This window comes from Ambystoma mexicanum, chromosome 3p, assembly GCF_040938575.1.
Source record: "Ambystoma mexicanum isolate Mex_15411 chromosome 3p, UKY_AmexF1_1, whole genome shotgun sequence".
NCBI lineage: Eukaryota > Metazoa > Chordata > Amphibia > Caudata > Ambystomatidae > Ambystoma > Ambystoma mexicanum.
This window is the reverse complement of record NC_090925.1, coordinates 222322496-222343658: the sequence shown is the minus strand read 5'-3', so window position 1 is coordinate 222343658 and position 21163 is coordinate 222322496. Positions and strand designations below refer to the sequence as shown.

At 48.3% G+C, this 21163-nt stretch overlaps 1 protein-coding gene across 1 annotated transcript in view; it reads right to left on the bottom strand.

The window, feature by feature from the left end:
• Nucleotides 1-21163, bottom strand: part of LOC138580289 (tumor necrosis factor receptor superfamily member 1A-like) — a 235152-nt gene that overhangs the window by 19828 nt on the left and 194161 nt on the right. The window contains exons 6-9 of the mRNA XM_069650703.1: nt 14339-14406; nt 14130-14246; nt 13549-13586; nt 8926-9085 (exon numbers count right to left, since the gene is read on the bottom strand). Of these exons, the coding sequence (XP_069506804.1) occupies nt 8926-9085; nt 13549-13586; nt 14130-14246; nt 14339-14406 (383 nt within the window). The remainder of the gene's footprint in view (nt 1-8925; nt 9086-13548; nt 13587-14129; nt 14247-14338; nt 14407-21163) is intronic.

Genomic DNA, 21163 nt, shown 5'->3' with positions numbered 1-21163 from the left:
TTGTGGTTTTGCATATGTGTTGGCTGAACGCAGGTCTAAAATAGGGCGCATTGTTAAGTCTTTCTTTGGCACTAGGAAGTACACTGAATAGATACGCTTGTTTACCTGGTGAGCTGGATCCAGCTCTATAGTGCATTTTTGAAAGAGACTGGATTTCCTCTTGTAGTATTTTTTGATGCTGTGGAGACATCTTCCGGTGTCTTGGTGGATGATGTTGGGGTTTCTCTAGAAACTCGACTGAGTAACTCCCTGCCACTGTAGATCACACCCACTGATCGGGTGCGATTCCCTCCTATGCATGGGTGAATTGACAAATGTGACCTTCTACTGGAGAGGCATTAGAGGGAACATGGACTGGAATGTCATTACTTGGAGGCGGAGCGCCTCTAGCAGTGGTGGCTCCACCTCAAGCCCTTCTATAGCCCCTTTGAAAGTTTGACTGGTAAGGGGCGGGTTGGTTCTGAGGGTTGACCCAAACAGCGAATTGTCCCAGATTGTAACTCTGTGTGCGTGGAAATCCCTGCCCACGAAAGGAGCGGAGTGCATTAAACACCCCACCACCCGTAGTTGTATATAAGGTGCGTTTGTTTTTGGCCTAAAGACTTTAGGGTCTCATTTTCTTCCTTTGTACCATTGAGTGCATCACCAACAGCTTTTCTGAAAATAATATTGGGCTCAATGTGCATATTTAACAAGGTAGCTTGCATTTCTAGATTGAAAACTGATGGCGATGCCAGGAGTGATGTTTTAAAAGTGTACCCTCTGCAGTACGCAACCTGCATTGTCTGCTGCATCAAAGTTGTTCTTAAGAATGCAGTTGACTACTTGCTTGTCATCAGATACTGATTATAAAATCTGTGATTTTAAGGGCTCAGGGATTGCATCTAGTAGTTGTTGTACAGTGTCCCATAGGTGGCAGTTATAACTTGCTAATAACGTAGTATTTGTAATGCGTGTCTGGTATGCTACTGACCGAACTATATTTCTGCCTAAAGTGTAAGGTTTCTTACTTTCTTTTTCAGGGGGTGACTCTGCAGATGCTAGCGTGGTACCTGCCCTCTTCCTTGTGGTTGTTACAACCAAAGAATCTGGTTTGAGTTGTCCCCAAATATAGAGGGGATCTGTAGGAGCAGCCTTAAAAATAATTATATTCTAGGATTAACTGCTCTGGTTAATGACTGGGTAAGGATATATGGTTGAATCTGTCTTAGTATTGATTGAGGTAAGGGTATGAACTGTGTGACTAACTTTTTGTCCCCTAAAATGTCATCAACACAGTGTGTTGGGCATGTGTGCCTTTGTCGCAGAGTGTGGTCTCCATCACATGACCGCTGGCTTGCTTATCGGAGGACTGGACTGGGACTTGGGGTTCCGATGAACCCATATCATCCTGGGCGACACCATGTGCATCTTTGGACTCTTCAGAGCCTGCTACATCAATGGATGCCTCAGCCTGCATTGCATGGGCCGCCCAACCTTTGTATGCCGGTCCTTTAATGTTTTGTGTTTAAAGAGTTTACACGACTTGCAGCGTTTCTTTGTGTGATGTCTAGGGAGGCAATGATTAACAGTGTGCGTCATTCCAGGGATCTTTACGGTTGCAGGATGCGCAAAACTTAAATGGAGTGTTTTCCATTATTAATGTAAAAGGCAGAACGACAATATATGGAAAGTGGAACAAGAGTAAAAGACATTCTGTGTGTGCAAGAGTAAATGACCACCCCCCCATTCTCCCTACTGTAACAGGATGAGGCCAGCGACAGGACAACGGTCGTCGACAGGCGATCATCTGCAGTCGGAGGTTCGGAACTGGAGCCGTCTGTCGAAAGCCACTGAAGAACGGTCCTTGAAATGATACGCACTCAGGGGCACGAACGGCTTAAATAATTTTACAACATTTTATAATAAATGGCTTTAGCCAGGAAACTCCGCAAATAGTGACCAACTATGATAGTGGAAAAAACATTGAGGGAGCTCAACGGCTGAAGCACCATGGGTACTGTACATGTCATGTGCTACCTAAACAAGTCTAAACCACTACAGAAGACATATCAACTCTGTTTCCATAGCAGCTGGTAGAGAAGACCACTATCTCAAGATGGCTAGTCAAGTGCATCCAACTTTGCTACTCACTATCAAAGAAATCCTTACCTTTCACACCAACAGCCCACTCTACTCGAGGCACAGGGGCTACTCCAGCCTTCACTGCAAATATTCCTCTAGATGCAATTTGCAAAGCTGCTTCTTGCAATTCTATTCACATATTTAGGCAACACTGCTGCTTAGAAATACTCTAAAGAAGATTCACAGGTGGTTCAAGCGGTATTAAAACATCTATTTGCAGCTGTGCCTTCACACAACCCACCTCCTTCTCCGGGTACTGCTTGCTATGCATTAGAAGGGATTCTAAGCATATCCACAAGCCTCAGAAGGCATACATTATTTACGGTACTAGTATTTCTGATGCTTGTAGCGGCTTAGAGATTTACATGCGCCGACCCTTCGTCCCCCCCCCTCCTAAAGTTGAAGGTACATTGATGTATGCCACCTTTATGTTTTCCACTTGGACTTTCTTGTACTCGCACAAACACTTCATGATCCCCCATGTCAGAAACAAAACAATCTGAGGGACCTCGACGTGTGAAGGATCATGGGTACAGTACACGTCACAAGGGATAGTATTACAAGCACGCCTACTCAACGTTCCTTTTCGAATTTCGAAAACAAGTCATGCAATACTCTGCGATTTTTAATAGATGTCTGCCTATGCATAGCATGCAATTCCAAGCAGATCCACAAGCCTTACAAATATATATATATATATAAAATACTCATTGTTTAATTGAGATGATGGGACCCATTGGTCCACCGAATTTTGAAATAAAGTGTGACATTTTGTCAGAGGCTTATCGTAGCTTATGATTAAACGATCAAGGTCAGTTTCTTGATGACTGGCATGTTGTTTATTAAAACATACATTTGAAGTGTCTCTCATTGATATGCTTGAATATATAACCAAGTGCGCAATGGAAGGCCTTTTTGAACATGAATGAAATATATTTAGATTAGATTTTGTCTGTACCTTTTTGTTATTGGGTCTTTGTTTTTCTTTTCTGCATTCACACATGTTTAAAATGTTTAATGAGAGTGTTGTTCTATATAGCCTTTTCCTTTGGGAACTTGTTCGATATATTTGTATTGAGCCCTTTTACCCAGGAGAGAAACTTAGGTTGGGGAAGTCTCCAATCTACTGTGAAAAAGGTGAAAACAAGCAAAACTTTTCGGAAACAGAGAAAGAGTGAAAAGGAAATATATGACAAAGGAGCCTAACAAATACAGACTAAAATGGGCAAAGAAAAACCAAAAAGGTTTACAAATATAATGTACTGCCAAGAAAGATCACAATTTTTCTCCAAAATCTAAAAAACCTTCTCCAAAACACACATTGTGGGCTCGTCCTTTAAGCCGCAGCTACGACAGTGTAATAGAACCGACGAGAAAGTGAAAGTGATTTGTATTTGTTACCTAGGGTTCCAGAACCTCCGAGCATACGTAATATCGATGGGTGATTTGGTGATATCGACTCGTCCACCAAAAAGAAGCCGATGAGATTGGTTTGGGAGGCATTATTGGTTGCAGGTAGGTCCCATGGCTTCTTCCTGGAGCTTTCAAGATGGAGGTGCATATTCAGAAGGGGGTTGCTCACCCAGTCTGTGTGAAGGCTCCATGCAATAGAGGGGGGTTTTCATGGTTTGCTTACACACAGCTATTTCATGTATACTTGGAGTTACCGGTATGGAATGAGTGATAAATAGTCGGTAGACTTCTGCATTTGCCAGACTTTATGAACCGATTTCAACACACGTTAAATATGCCACATACAAGTGAAACAGCATGCCCATAAAAAGAATATTGATATTGTTCTATGGTACTTTAGATGGCAGTTCAGACGAAGAGAACAAGGTGCAGCGGGCACATAGTATGAGGGGTTTTTGAGGTGAACTCCTGATGAAAGGGTTGTATACCTATTTGTGGCCTGTTTGCGGCCACACCGAGGCTCCAAAAAAGGCTGCCTTTTTTCAACGCGAGAGGGAGTGTTAGGTGGGACCCTCCTGTGTGTGCGTTGCCCCTTTAAGGGGATGTGTTTTCCTCACGTGTATGGCCCCTTTAAGATGGGCCATGACTGTGTCATGGCCCAAGCTAATAAAAGGAGCCCCTGCAGGCACGTGAGGGAGAACGGCTGCAGACTCCGTGGAAGGTTGGTCTGAGTCCTTGTCTTCTTGATTGATGTAGGCCGCAGGCCTACCTGTGGGAGGCACAGGCCTGCAGGCCCTGTTGCCATGGGACTCTCGGGCCAGGACGGTGGCCGAGGTCCGCATGGTCAGGACCCTGGCAGGCTGTGCCCCCACCCCGATGGCGCTTGTGTCCCATAGTGCCGCGGGGCCTGCCTAATGGACATGGCAGGCCCCAAACTCCCACAGGCGCTGGGCCTGTTTGGGTGCTGTGAGGAAGCAGCACCCCAGGGGCGCCTGCCAGATGGACCTGGCAGGCGACCCCCAACAATGGCGACGAGGACGTGTCCACGTGGCCCCCCCCCGCTGCCAGTGAGTGGTTTGGGGGGGGAAGAGGAACATTCGACCCCACCGCGGGTCCAGCGGGGCCTGCGCCTCACTGCCGCTGCGTGGGCGATGTGAGCCCGGGCTGCCCCGGCGGTGGGACGCACTCCCTGCGGTGTTCACCGCAAAGAAGCAAGGAGGAGGCACTGAGGCCCCCCCACCCGTGTGCCGGGGAGGAGCGGCGGACATCGCCGGATAATTTGGGTGCGGGCCTATTCCCAGCAGGGCCCGCAAAGGAGTCGCAGATGGAGCTGCCTTCCCCAACCATGTGGGGGAGGCTTGGTCCGCGGCGTCGGCCGCACGAAGATGCAAATACAAGCGGCCTTTTGCCGCGTTCGGGGGAGACGGAGTCCCGCCCCGCCGCGAGGCGGAAACCCCAACATCAGGGCCCACGAGGAATGAGTGGTGCTCCGGGAACCGAAGCAGGAGGAAATGTCGGGCGGAGTGAAGGTGGCTGCCCACCTTTTTCCCGCGGGTGAAGAATGACCGCCGGCTGTCCGGCGGCGAGGATGTCTATCCCCGCCTCCCCCACTGGGGCCGCGGTGGTGAGGTGAGCTGCCTGCCCCTCCCCCACCCACGTGGCACGCTGTGCTGGCGCTGCGGGTGTGGCCCCGGATGCACCAGAGGAAGGAATGGTGCATCCACGGTCGCAGCCGCAAGGAGAATGAGCGGCACACCATCGCCGCAGGGAGGGGATATGCCCTGCATGTCTCCGCCCTGGCCGCGGCCCTCTGAGGAGGGTGCTCGTGCGGACGGGGGCGGCGGAGCATGCCTACACCTTGTCGTGGGTGGGGGGGCTGTGCCCCAAAAAAGGGACAAATGAGCCGCCGCGGCCATGAGGGTGCTGGCCCCCCCCGCCCCCAATCGAGACCTAATGGGCGGCATCTGCCGCGATGTGAGAGGCCGCGCCCCCCAAGAAGAGCTGGGGCGCCCGCTGCCCTAAGGAAGGTGTCAGACAGCCGATGCCGCCAGCAGCCCCCACGAAGAACCGGGGCGCCTGCTGTCCCCACGGAAGGAGGTGCTGGTGGCAATGCCACGAACTAATAAAGAACTCTCCACCTGGGGAGAGGATCCAACCCACACCCTAACAGTGTCCGCCGCACTCAAGTATCATCCGCAATCGGAGCCCCCGTAGTGATCCCGGGCCGCGGGCGGTGTGTGTGGCGGCGTCGAGGAAGATCAGAAAGGGGAGGAAGAAGGTATGCCCCCTGCTGGAGCGAGCACCACTGAAGCAAGGCCCGGGGCACGTGGCGGTGACGAGAGAACTAGAATGCTAGGCCCTGCCGGAGCGGACGCAGTTCCAGCTGCCCGGGCCATGTGGTGATGAACGAATGGCACGGTGCCCCACTTCAGAGCGGCATTGGGGAGAGCCCCTGCCTGACTTCGGGCCCGGCGGTGGGCGCATCTGGAGGGTGCTTGGTTCTGGGGCGGGGCCGCAGTGCTCAGGGATGGGCAGACTGAACACCTGCCGGACCCCCAGCATGATCTCGGGCCCGGCGGTGAAGGAAAAGGCGTGCTCCAGCATGAAGAGGCACCTGTGGGTGCATGGCATGATCCTGGGCGACCACCAGTGGGATCTTGGCCACAGTCGGTGACCATCATGAGGGCCAGAGCACACAAACAAAGATGGGCAAATGCGACATCCCTGCCCTGCAGGGCCCAGACTTGAGGTGGTGCCTGGGGAGGGCCGTGCTGCCCAAAGTACCCCAAGGAAGATCTTGCGTCGGGCAAGGGCAGTAAGAATCAAGAGCCCCGCGAGGTCCCAAGATGCCGGGTGGCAATCGAGGTAGCGGCTCTGGGGCAGAGGTGCCCCAGCAGCTAGTCCCACGGCGCGGCCCGCTCTGAGCACATGGGACACATAATAGAGCTGCGGCACCGGTGCCCACAGAGCCGCAATGCCTCTACCGGAGGGCCTCCACTCTCATGTTCATTGAGGTGTCAGGCCAGGACGTTGGAGTGATCGGTGCACTGTACACCGGACTAACAGTGCCCTCCAGGAGGTGCTACATGGGACAGGAGACATTCTGTACTACCGGGCCCTCCGTAAAACCGGGTATCCTTGCCCACATTCGGTGCCAGTGTGGTCCAGCGGGGGATGTGGCACTGGCAGGGCAGGAAGAGGAAAAGACCCTCCAGGACCGGGGAAGAAGCGCGATGCGCAATTTCAAACCAGAGGTGGCTGCCAGACAAGACCTGGCACAACGCTACAGTGAGTGGAAAGGAGGGTCAATCAGCAGAGGAGTGATCATCTCCCGGATCAGCGCCATCGAACACAAGCGATTCTGCTCGACATATTAGTGGCCCGGACTGTCCGCTACTGGGAACACCCTGGCTGCCTGCTGCTAATGACACTCTGCGTGCGATGCCATCGAAGGGGCAAGCTCAATGGGGTTTGGTGAAGATACCGGCCGGATCCCTGAGTGCAATCGACACCTTGGGTGTGACCAATTGACCAGGCAGCTCTGGGCCCGAAAACCAAGACTCAGTGCATCAGTCGAGAAATGGGTTGCAGCTCATCATGAGTGCTTGTGCGCCCTGCTGTGCCCCTTGGAGGAAAGAGATGTGCCAGATCAGGGGAGCATCGCCAACAAAAAGGGGTGAGTGCTGCCATGTCACTCCGCACTCGATCAACACCACAGTAATCTGTCAACAGCACATGAGCAGCCTGGATGCCCTGTGACCGGCGTCTCGCTACTCTGCTCTGAACGTCAAGTGACTATGCCGATGTGGCCCCTGGTACCCGCTAGGTGCGGCTTTGCCGGCCGTGAACTATACCATCAATGGACCTGAACTCGGGAAGTGACTCCTGAACGGACACTGCTGGGAAATGGACTGGTCTCCTGCTGCCTCGCGATTGTTTAAAGAGGACTCAGTAATCTTGTGTTGTGATGCTGTTGACCTGCATAGTAACTACATGCTTTAAGTGGTCTCAGTAAAGAATAATAAGGTGAGGCTGTGATCCCACAGTTGCGAGGTGTGCATGTAATACCAGCCGCCAACCACGGCGTTTGTCTCTATGTTACCGTTCAGAGCCCCAGGTTAATAAAGGGTTTTGCAAACTGTGGCGGAAAGGCCGGTGGTCCTCTGGCAGCCCACCTGCCATGACTGTCACCTGCTGAGTGTGTTTAGAAATGGGACAATATATGTTAAGTCTGTAATTAGTAGGCGTTAGGTTTTTAATTGTTTGAGTAAGCAAAGTATGTGGTGGTGGAATATCTTATTATTTGTCTACCCCACAAGTTCTAAACCGACAAGAATGTCATTGTTTTACAACAGGTGGGATGCCTGTGTGTTTCAACAGTTGTTTGTTTTTGTTCGTTATGAAAAAGGAGGAGTGTTAGGTGGGACCCTCCTGTGTGTGCGTTGCCCCTTTAAGGGGATGTGTTTTCCTCACGTGTATGGCCCCTTTAAGATGGGCCATGACTGTGTCATGGCCCAAGCTAATAAAAGGAGCCCCTGCAGGCACGTGAGGGAGAACGGCTGCAGACTCCGTGGAAGGTTGGTCTGAGTCCGTGTCTTCTTGATTGATGTAGGCCGCAGGCCTACCTGTGGGAGGCACAGGCCTGCAGGCCCTGTTGCCATGGGACTCTCGGGCCAGGACGGTGGCCGAGGTCCGCATGGTCAGGACCCTGGCAGGCTGTGCCCCCACCCCGATGGCGCTGGTGTCCCATAGTGCCGCGGGGCCTGCCGGATGGACATGGCAGGCCCCAAACTCCCACAGGCGCTGGGCCTGTTTGGGTGCTGTGAGGAAGCAGCACCCCAGGGGCGCCTGCCAGATGGACCTGGCAGGCGACCCCCAACAGGGAGGACAAATGGACATAGAATGCATTATATACACTTTTAAGGTGCATGTCAGTCATGCCGCAATAGGTACATACCTCAGTACATTTCATATCTGCAAACCTTAGGTTTACACACACACACACACAAGCCACACAATGCACTAACATAGCAACCTTCCTCGGAAGCATGAATCCCTAACTCTTCACACCCGAGGTTCAAACCTGCAAATCTTGCCACCTCTGGAACATTCCCACCAGCATGACATGGGTAGATCGGCCTGAATTCCTGCATAACCCAATGCATACACACTTACTTCACTCTCACATGTACCCAAATACCTTGCACACACGGTTATGTACCTCATGTGCCATAACACATACTTCAGCACACACTTGCATATGCAGGCATGCATCAGGTGTGTGTGCGCGCACACAAACACACACACACACTTACGGCGCGCAGTTGCATTCTAGGATTCCTGAGATAGACTGACAAGGAGCACACACACAGCTTGTGGGCGTCTCACCTTCAGGGAGCTGTGTTCTGCCAGCATCACTGACACAGTCAGGTAATTGGGCCATCAGGTTGGGGGGACATGGAGGGGCTGCGCAGAGTGGAACCTCTGTTTCTGTGCAGATAACTGGATGACAAGGGAGATACAACGGCTTGCTCACTCCATTCTCCATCTGTGGGGAGGAAACAAAGAAGAGGATACAACATAGTGAGAGCGCAGAAAACTAGGAGAAAACGTAGTCAAATAATAGCGACCCGGCAGGAGCAAAGTGGGCCCACACAGAGATTAGAGATCATGGATGGGAGGAGTCAACATTATAGACCGGGTGTGATCAAACGACCAGTCCTCTGCAGGAGTACAGAGAGGAGTGTTGGTTAAATCGCCTACTCAGCCCCACACTGCTACTTAACCAGACATGATCCCAAGGCAAACCTGAAAGGTATACCTCCTTCACCTTGTGTGGTGGAGCAGGCTAGATCTTCAGAAAAGGTGAGAGCCGATAGCAGTAGCAACACAAACAACTTAAATGTAACGGTTCCAAAATAAAGAAATGTCCAATCAAGGTTCTATAAAAATAGACTTTTAATCAAACAATAAAATGCAATCAATTAGTTGGGAAACCCTAGGAAATCGCACCCCTGTAAAGAAATGCAGAAAAAAAAGACTTTCGAAGGTGCAGCCTGGGTGCAATAGTGGTGCTCAAACATTCAGATTGAGCAACCGTGCCGATTTTTAAAATTAAGTACTTGAAGAAAAAAGTAAAGGAGGGAGAGCTTAAAAGTCACCGCAGACTACCCCAACATAACTGACCCAGAAGAGAACACCAATGCATCTGAAGGCTTCTGTTCATAGCGATATGAATCTACAGACAAACAAAGCAAGCCAGACAGGAAAACCTTTTTAGAGGATCTAGCCATGCCAATGCTTGATGCGCAGGCGAGGCAGGAGCTTCATGCTACAATAACAGGAGAGGAGATCAGGTTGGCAAAACACAAGCTGCCAAGAGGGAAGTCACCAGGGAATGACTGCTTCCCATCTGATTTCTACATGCTGAAAGCCCTACGCATTGTTTCACTGCTTGCCAGAGTATACAGAGAGGCGGAAGGGGTGGGCAAGTTCCCGGAAGAGTACAATAGAGGCCTCATTTCAATCATTCCTAAACCATGCAGAGACCTTGCTGATTGTGCAAACTTCCGCCCCATCGCTGTATGCGCATCACCAATCGGGAGGACTAAACTTGACAAAGGTCGAGCTATACTACCTCACACATTGCATTTCAGAAGAGGCTGTCGCCATGGCGGGGAAAAAGTGAGGTATAAAGTGGCTGCCCCTGGACATGTCAAGTGTAAAAGCCAAGAGCCAAACTGAATTAGTATATGGTGACAAGAAAGGTATCTGGACTTTGCATCCAATACCTTTCCATCGAATGCATTTGCATAGAAGAAATATGCATCGAATGCATGTTTTTGGGGGGGTAAAGGATTCATTTTTATTGTGGTGGGTTTTAAAGGGTTAAAAACAGGGGGTTGGGGTACCCCCCCATAAAAAAAGATTAAAAAAATGCATTTGATGCATATTTTTTCGATGCAAAAGAATTAGATGGAAATGCATTTGTCGTACAAAATTCGATGCAATGTCCATAATCCGACAAGAAAGAACTCCTTAGGCACTCAGTTGTGGCGACAATGCTTAAAGGTTGGTTGAAGGCACAATCAAATGAAGGTCGGTCCTCCTCTCCATTTGGAGGCACACCTATGGTTCAACCGGAAGCTGAAGATTGAGAAGAAGATGTTTCCGATGGAAAGAGTGGATCGATGTAGGGATAACCGAGATACAACAGGAATGGGATGGAGGGAAAAGGATTCCTTTCACCGCACTACAGAATGAATATGGTCTACCTCATAACCAGAAGTGGAAATGCATACAACTGAAGGTATGCCTGGAAAAGCAATGAACTCGATAAAGCATGCCGGGTGTAACTCACCGATCGCCCAACATGTGCAGAGGGGCACCGGCCGCAAACAGATTCTCTCAAAATCATACAAATTACTTCTGGCATGGAGATGGTTTTTAGGGAATACTATTGAGATTTTTTATGGATATATTTTTGTGATGAATTAAAGAATACAAAAAGATGGGGTTTGGTTATGACCCCAAGACAATAAGCATCATTATGTTAAGTTGAAGCCATTATGCTTTTCTTAGGGGCTATGCTTTAACGAATATTGCATCCAGGTGGAAGAGCATTTTTTGAAGGTCCCCATAGTTTGAGAATCTCGCTGACAAAAGCAGACGGGTTCGGCCTCTGTCAGCTCTTGGTCTGGGCAGGTCCTCTCATGCTTGATGAGAGAGCACAGTTTAATCAGGCAGGGAGTTGAGTCTCTTTCCTTCCAGGAGGAGTGGATGCCCTAGCTGATGGTGGACTCTAGTCCTTGTATCAGCTGTTCCACGCTGAGACTGCTGGAAAGAGAGGTCCTTTCCTTCAACTGACCTACACTCAGCTCAGCTTAAAAAAATAAAAAAAAATGATTGCCAAGGGCTGCAAATCAGCCCTCAAGAATGCAGACTAGACTTTTCTTGACACTTTTGTTAGAAGTATTATTAAATCCAAGCCTTAGCTCAGCGTAAGTATTGGCATCTGCACCGCACTGTATTTGGACTCATTTACACATTTCCTGATCTACCTTGTAGCAGTCAATGTTTAGACCACGGAAGAAAAAGGGTGACAACGTGCAGATTAAAGACTGAGACATGTAAGAGTGGGATAGTCACAAAAAGAGAGACACCACCGACATTAAAGAAAGGGGGGAGTGGAACAAATAAAACAGTTTACCACCTTGAGGGGTGGGGGGCGATAAATATACAAAGGCTACAGAAAGGAAAGATTAACAGAGGCCCTATACATCAAGTCCATGAAGGGAGACAATAGGACATATGCAAAGATAACGGGCTATCAATGAAAGAGCGGCATGCAAAGTGCGTAAAGTGCAGAGGGAAGAACACAATATGCACAGGCTGCATTCAGCAAAGGACGAAAATACGCATGTACAGGGATCACAGACATGGAAGAGTGCCTTATACAAATATAATAGAAAGGAGAAGAGAAGCCGTCTACTGTCAGACTGCAAACTAGGCCGGGGCAAGAATGAGAGGCTATATTCATAAAGATCAGGGCAGGGATCCATGTAGGTAACGGTGGAGGTGTACAAAGATTTCAGGATCTATAATTAGAATTTATTTTTTATAACGCGCTTAATAACGAAGAGGCTTCTAAGCACGGACCTGGGTTTCGAACCTGTGTTGCTCTGCGTTGTCTTGCTGCCAAGACGAGCGCGTTGCCACTGAGCTATGCTACCCATGCCAATTTGATTACCATTCATTTGTTACTGCGACAACCGAAAATGTCCAATTTTTGTACCCCCTTTTCACCACATATATATATATGCGGGGAGGGAGATCCCCCTGCAGCCCCCCTACTCCCTCCTAAATTCATTATGTGCCCTATCCCCGTGTGTGTGTGTGTATATATATATATATATATATATATATATATATATATATATATATATATATATAGTGAAATGGGAATGTTGAGCAAGAAATGTGCAGTAATTGAATGTTCCAAGCTGTGTAACCAAAAAAAGGGGGGGGGAAATAGAGTTCATATACAGACAATAGCGACTAAGTATCTACAGAGATTACCAACCATAAATAGTAAAGATATGCTGCATACCAATATTACAGTAAAGGAAGTGCTGAAAAAGGCCACATACAGGAGGACATTGCAGATGTAAGAGTCCATATGCACAGAAAGCAGGGCAAGGAGGAATGGGCATGATACACAAGAAGCAATATGCATAGATAAGAAAAGAAGCAGGGGAAAACAGTAATAGAAAGTCCTGTAATATACAGAGATTACAGAGCATAGAGGAGGACAAGACGCTGTATACAGAAATAAAATGGTGTGAGGGCGTAGGAACATAAAAGGAGTTTTAAGGGCTGAGGGGAGCAGGATGGTGGCCATTTAATAGTATGCAGACGAGGAAAGGTCAAAGTGGAGGGGGGCATAATCCAAATCTATTGATTACTGACAGGGGGGTGAGTCAGAAGGTCCTCATGAAGGATTACAGCTCAGAAGTGCAGGGCAGGTACCATGTGAGATTAAAGATCGGAAGGAGAGATGGGACATATATATCGAGGGAGAAGAGGGTGAGAGGTAAAATGCAGACAGAACTGCCCATGGACAGAGTGAGGTCATAGTCAGGGATTGGAGACCAGATATAAACAGATTCCAGACAAACGATGAGGAAGGGAAGCAACACACAGAGCTCGCAGAATGGGTACAGCAATGGGGGGCTATTGCAGCACCCACCCAGAGAGGGAAACTACGCCATATAGACGGATTACCAGCACGGTTTGAGAGATGGTCCATATGCAGAAACTACAGACCAACCAGGGGAAGAGAGGCAAAAGGCAGAGATCACTTGCAGAGGAATTGAGGTGCCCATGAACACAGATTAAACATCCAGGAAGAGGAAAAAGGCAACATAACAGCGGTCCCTCACATTTTATGAGCCCGTCCCTGCCCAGCCACAATCGTTCTCTTCCCCTGAACCTGCCACACCATTCCCTTACCTCTGATGTAGGGACACCAGTAATCAGCGGCGGAGACACTGAAATAAAAAAGGAAACCTGTTAGGGGGCCCATTTCCTGCTGAATGTTCAGACACTCCAACCTCCCTTTTCCAGACATCTCAGCGCTCTTTCCTCCTCCCCATTGTCTCACATCAATTTCCATCTCTTCTCTCCTCTTTTGTAGTCGGTTTCCCATTTTCAACAACTAATTTTCTTCAACGTTCCCCCCCCATCATCTCCCTTGTCCCTTTCTCTTCTCCTCCTTACTCCACTTTTCCATCCCCTTGCCCAACCTTTTTGTACTCCCTAGTTCCTTCTGAATCCCTCCCTCTCTTCTTTCTCAAGTCTGTCCTTCCTCAGCTCTTCCCTCTTCGATCTTCTCTATCTGTCACTGCTCTCTTCTTATGAACCCTCGTGGTGGTCTTACTTTCTTATTAGTGCCAAGAGGTTTTGATACACAAGACCAATCTACAATACATATCTTTATCCCTGATGGAGAACCCCAAACTCATCCTCTTTCCTCTCGCCCCAAATTCTTACACCTGGGTGGAGTTATCAGCCCAATTCACACTCAAACTCACCTGTGTTATATAGACTGAGGGGTGTCTTGCGGCAAAACTTCCAGAGGATTAGGAATCCCATCAGAAGAAGGCAGATACTTAGGAACCCGATTAGACCGAGAAGGTAGGGTGGTGTACCTGCAGAACGAAGAAAAGAGTGTGAGACCCCAGGTATCCCCGATTACAGCGCCTCATAACACAAAAATGGTGGCACCATCCCCCCTACTTACCTCCTGGAGCAGGTTTTTCCACCGGTATGGCCAAGGGACACTGATGTCGACAGTCTTCGGTCCGGCACCTGCAGAGGATCAAACATGTCAGCAGGGATTGAATGTGGATACAAGGGAAGGGAACATGCAGAAACAGCAAAGAATAAACTCCCAAAACCATGCACACTGTCAGTAGGCTCTCTGCTCTGATACTAAATACATTCACACATGCAGGACACTGCCCAAAGAGAGTGAGCAGAACATAGGTCAGTCTCGGGAGGATAGCTAAGGAGCAACGTGCTCGCCTTGGGAGCAAGACCACACAGAGCAACACAGGCGCGTTACAAATAACCCATCATATAGGTCTTCCAGCTCGCAATTCTAGATCATGTCCAAGAGCACATGGATGTGAACAAAGTTGTACTGCTCACCATTCAGTACAGTGACCTGGGGGACCCCTCATTGTTACTCACTTCGCTGCAAGGTTTTATTAAGTTTTTCTACTGTAATGCTATACATAGGATAACGTGCACAGGTCACTGGATGTGGTGCGTAAGAACACAGCGGTTGGGGAGAATATCCACCAATCAGGAGGGCAAACAAGTACACAAAGGCAGTTGTGGATGCCTCTACCACCTACTTGCTTGACAGTGTCTGGGTAAGGACATATCTTGTTTCTTGGTCCCTAGTTAGGGGGCTGGCACCAATCCTCAAAATTCACCTGGGGCTTTTAACTATCAGCAAGGAGTGTCCCGTGCCTTCAAAAACACAGTCATCAGTGCATGCAAAAATGCTGATGACCTAAGACACTGTATTTTAACAAGGTCTTGTAAAGTGAAGCTTCGGCCATTTTTGGTCGATCTTTTAGCGCCGGGCTCTGCACGAAGAGTAAGGGGGTTCACATGTCTTGCGGGCCCTGCATTGGCCGGCTCGGTGGCCACGGGAGAGGGTTCTGAACTTAACAGGCAGCTAATGTACAGAGTGCAGGGTTGGCAGCAGTGGGTGTAGGAGAAGTCTAGCCTTAGTCTTGCAAATTGCCTGAAGGTGTCTTAACTGTTCCTTAAGGCCCATGTAGAGGCCATTGGCATTGTGCTGTTTTTATACAAGGAAAACGACTGCATAGGATTGTGTCAGGGGAAGTCTTGTATGGCATAGCACACCTCATGGTACTCTGACAGCTAAGGCGATTTGCGGGCCGTCTCATCCATTCTGGCCATGCAACTGTTGTGGTGCGTGTTGACTTGGTGGGGTTGATCATAATGCACAAGGTTGGATTTTAGTCTGCCGTCCAGGAGCCTACTATTACACGGTCTTTGGCGGTCAATGATACCATGGATAAACAGGTTTCCATGTATAGACAGTCACTCCTGTTCTTTCTCCGATTTCTGCACATGGTATTTTGCCCATAAAATCAGGTTAATTGCATCCCTGTTCAAGCAGACAGTCCATTGCCATTCATAGTCCGCCTCGACATGTTGACTGCAATTTGACCATGGTTTGACCATGATCCATGGAAGTGCGTCTATGTATTTCATGGATAATTAAGTCTTAAGAACTGCTAATCCTCCGAAGGAAAATGTGCATTTCTGTGAACCAAAAAAACAAACAAATACTAGTTACTGTTTTTCAGTAACGCCTCAAACAAGCCCCTACTCCAAAACCCCATCCTTCAAATACATTTCAAACCAATCCCAGGGATTACCCCTACCATGCAACCTGAACAAATCCAGTTAATCTAAATACATTTAATTACTTGTGTGCAATAGGCAGACCCCGGACTTCCATCTCTAGGCGAGAGCAATGCATGTTCGTTCTCCAGGGCTGAGCATATTTGCATATCCACAATACACTGCACATTCTCCGCACATTAGGTTTTCATTTCAACATAGAGGCCTGAAATAGTTAATCGAGCACATAGATGTTTATTTGACTGTAACACTATTTACACGTTTTCACTATACAATTCATAAAGTTGTACTGATATTGGTAGGGACCTTTGAACGTGTGCGTCTGCACTGCACAGTAACTTGTTATTCAACAAGAAAATCTGATCCATCACAAAAAAAGTTCTTTTCATGGTGCCTACTTACCCAGTGGTAGTTTGTCTAACTGGAATACTCTGGTACCATGAACAAACTAGTGGCATATTGAGGACTCTTTTACCAGCAATACCTTCTGGAATTGGGGGGTTAGGATTACCAACTTTGTAGATCCATAGTTATTTTAATTTTGAAACACAGATTGCTCATTTTAACAGTGGACTTTCAACTAAGGATAAACAAACATGACAAGCCATTCAAATGATCAAGGTTATCCACATTTTTCAGGATCAGGGACAAACATTTATGCCCATAGTCCCATGGACATGATCTATTCATGCACAACCACAGACAGGCCATGGATAGCCAGGGCCGAGGTATGGTTTTTCCAAGGTTATCAAACCTGTAGGATCATGGACAACCCATATATGTTCATGAGACCATGTAGACCAACAGACCATGGTTATGGTCTGACCCTGAGGTATTTACCATCAGTGGCCTTCAATGGTAAACAGTGGTCAAAATCATGGACAAACCATGGCTGTCCATGATAACGCCACGGCCAACAATGGTTTGTCCATGAACTTAATGACAGGGTGATCGGCTTCTGGCAAGACCCGTCTGGTGTCCATGGTATCCAGGCAACTTTGTAGACGGTTTCAATATCTGTGTAGTTGTAGCAGGCACGTCTCGCACCACTGATGCCCTTCATGAGGAGTGCCATGAAGACGAAGTGAGAAGGTGAGAGGCTAGACCCTCTGGGTATCCTGAAAATGGTCTTCCCTGGGGAAGGTATGAAAGAAGGTGTGCGGATGGTCTCCATCCTGTTTGAAGGGTATTGTCCAATGCAGAGCCGTTAGGGGTCAGTCCAGATTGCTCCATTCTTTTCAAAAGTCTCTTGTGGTGACACAGTGCGTATGTCTAGAAGGAGAAGGGTGCTTGCTATGTCTGCCTCCCTATTCATATGTAGCTTGTCAGCCATTATGGATAATGCAGGCTCTGTTACACTCTTGGGCCTGAAGTCTAAGGGTCCGGGATGTTTATTGGTCATGACGTAGGAGTTGTTGGAAGATTCCATTGTCCAGAAATTACCTGTATGTGGAGCACTACTGACTGAGCAGTAGATGCAGGTTTTTGGGGTCCACAGTTGCATTTTTCAGAAGAGGTTTAATTAAAGCAGATTTGAAGGCTAGATTGGTTTCCCAGGCCATTTGGAAGGTTCCTTGTTGCATGGTGCTAGATGTGTAGATGTCGGGAGGACATTCCTTGTTGCATGGTGCTAGATGTGTAGATGTCGGGAGGACATTCCTTGTTGCATGGTGTTGGATGTGTGGATGTCGGGAGGACATTCCTTGTTGCATGATGTGAGTTGTGTAGATGTCAGGAGGACAGAGGCACACAGGAAGGTTGCTGGATCTGAGCAATGTTGCAGATTCTGGATCCACGATGAGTAAGAATGGGCTCTGGGTTGTGTTGCTTGCTGGAAGACACTTGGAACACTGTCCTGTTCAGGGGAAAGTGTTTTGCATACAGCTTTTCAAGCATGAAGGCCAACTTTCAAGTGGGCAGTTATGGTATCGCAGAGCAGGCGTGATGGTGCAGGGGGTCTACTGGAGCCCGAAAGGTTTCCAGTCTCATGGATTTCATTATGCATTCCGTCCATCATGGGCTCTTTGCTCGTGCAATGCGGTCACAGTAGTACGAGTATGCTTGCTACACAATCAGATGGTGGCTTGTCTTCCGAATAAAGGCATACAACTACTACAATCAGAATAGTGGGCTCTCAGCCAGCACAACCTCTGCCCTGTAGATATATTTAGTTCTTGAAGGCATGTCAGTCAGTGGTAGATTTATTACCAAGCTTGTTCCATCCAGCTGTTGCTTTTTTGTTGTTGAAGCGTTCCAGGTGCTTGAAAGGCCTCTTCAAGGCCAGCTTGCCGAGAGCCATAGTATGCATTGAAGTGCGTGGTATACTTGATCGTGCCAGAGGAGGGCTCAGATGGGCTTGCAGGCTGGGATACGTCTTGATGCTTTTCCATGCTTTGCGTACCATTGGTGAGACCCTAGTGCACCTTAGAGATGGACTGGAGGCAAGGAGCGTTTTGAATAGTAGTGCAAGGTGATCACGCCAAGACTAAGGGAGTGGATTAGCCACTGTTTCACATAGCAGAAGATTCCCTCCGGTGAATACCCTGCTCAGTGGGTCGATACCCGACAAGTGCTTCAGGTGCAACACCTTCAGGTTTGCTGATTTAATATGGAAATAAGACTCTAGGCCCTGAAGAAGCACACACCTTGTGTGACAATCTCCAACACAAGTAGTGGCCATTCCTAGAATTGTGGCTGTTGGAATTGTGAATGAAGGATACCTTGGATCTTTAACGACAAATCCATTGTTTATATAATACTTATCTGAACTAAATATGCCTTTTATTGTCAAAATTCTACATTTTGACTAACAATCTGCTTAATTCTTTGCATCAACATTAGCACACAGAGTTCCTTTTAGGACTGTATACGTTATCTATTTTAACCAACAGAGGCGGCTGATTAGCTGGTAGACTTCTGCACAGCAGAACGAATGCTCATTGTGTGGAACTATACAAGGTAAGTGGTGGGGGATTACAAGGTAAAACCTGTGTGTAATTTATGACACATAGCCGATGTGGTAGTATACCAGGATGGATTCAGTCTGGGATTGATGTGGGTGGCGATACGTTGATCCTTGCATAGGAGGGTGGTGACGCCACCCCTTCCACCAGCATAGCTGCCAAAGCCTAGGTTGAAACCGGCTCGAATGGGTCTTCATGGAGCACCATTTCACAGTCTGATAGCCAGGCATCGGAGATGAAAGGGGGTCCGTGTTGACCTCAAGAACAAGGGCACAGGTGGCCATGGCATGCCGTGATACAAGTGGTGCACTGAAAAGGATGCAGCTGGTCCTGCATGTCCCTTTGCTCAATTTGGAAAGGCTGGTCGCCTGTTGCTCAGGTTCAGGGTTGGGGTACGGTTGGATTTGGAGGACCTTTGTCCCAGTGGGCTGCAAGTTTGATGGACACACATTGTTGGGGCTCCTCCCGTTCCGTGTGGGAGGAATTATGTCAGGAATCTGTAACAGATTCCCACAAGCTTAGTGGGTTTTTCTTGGGGCCATGGCCGTCTTCCTGGTGATGGTCTTTCAGGGAGCGTGTACGTCATTGGATGAGAGGGTCATGTTCTTCTATGTGTGCGACAGGATCTTTGGTGAATATGCGGTTCCTTGGAGTTCTCTGTGGTCTATGATGGTCATCAAAGTCCACTGATGGTGTGCGGAGAACGGTGGTGGGTGATGTCTGGCAGAATTTAGGACTTTCAAGTCTCTTGTCCCCACTTGGGAGGGGATAGTTTCCTTCCCTTTCCGAGTGCATCCTCATTGAGCGACTGCTCTCCGAGTGGGTGCCCTTCCTCGTCTGGCTGCTACGAGTAGCAAGTAAGGTAGCCTACAAGAAACCAAGTGGGTTCCCGAGCTTGAATGAGATTCATCCACAGTGGTATTGCAGATGTTCCCTTTTGTCCTTGCAAGCTCCTCCAAGATTGAGCTCATAGGGGTGGGTGAAGTTAAAGTTTGGCTCTGTAGTTTTCTGAAGGGATTTAGCTGTCTTTAGAGTCTGTGTAAGAGTAAGCAGGAGGATCAGGGCAGACTAAGGACATTTCAGCATGGCACAGTCTGGAGGCGAATTATTATGGGGAAGCTGTCTGGAAACAAATCCGATCAGGCCAAGGCTCCCCATTAGTAATCTAGGGCACAGCACAGGTTGGAGCAAGGTAATCTGGCAGACTGCCTGTGCACAGGATCTGGGGCACAATATAGAAGCAAGTGATCTGGAGGAGCCTTCTGTGAAGTACAGGCTAGAAGCATCCTTGATGGAGCACAGCTTAGCCTGGGTACAATCTAGCAACAGATCCACCTGAAGCACAGCGCAATAAAGCATAACCCAAGAGTGGTAGCCAGGCACCATCTGAACGCAAATGAATCCTGTCACTTTAACTGATGGCCAATGTAAGAGGCAAACACCTGGCAAAGGTCTAGGTGCCGGCCACTCTGGGGCGCAGTCCAAACAGACTAATCAGGGAATATTAGGGGAACCACCCGATCTCTCACTTTCAAGTGAGGTTAGTCCATGTCAGAAATGAAGCGCCATATAGTTGGAGCACAGAAGTGTAGCCAAATAATCAAGGAAGCATTTGAGAAGCAAGCTAGTGATGGGTGCAGTCCCAGCAGATTACATATTATTAAGGCTAAAAGCAACGGTTGGCAGAAAAAGTCTCAAACTCACAGCGCTTGTGTATATCAGAAATAGAGACAAGGTACAACAAGGCAGCAGGTATATGGGTGGTGTGGTTGTACTGCCTATACAAAACCACTTGTAAAGTCCAAGACAAACACCAATGGATCCCAGTCTCTCTGCGCCAAGAAGATCTACAAATTGAAGAGTGATTTCCAAAGGATTTATTTGGAGCGTGTAAAGGAAAGCCTGCCACGTCTTTCGAGCCTGAGACAGCTCTTCATCTGAGGCTTGGGTTGAGCTTAAAGGACTTCAAATTTGAGAATGTGGACAATGCCAGAAAGTAATTCTTAAATGACCTCGCAATTGCGGAAAGGCTGAGCTACCGTAGAATTAGGTCTGCTGGGATTCCAGTATTAAGGCTTCCGAGAGTGTTCTAGCTCTTAAAAGATATCTCCAGCCCCTCGACCCATTCCTCCACCCGACCCCCCAAGTATTTCATTTTAACACTCCAGTTTTTGCCATTGCTAACAAGGAGTGTT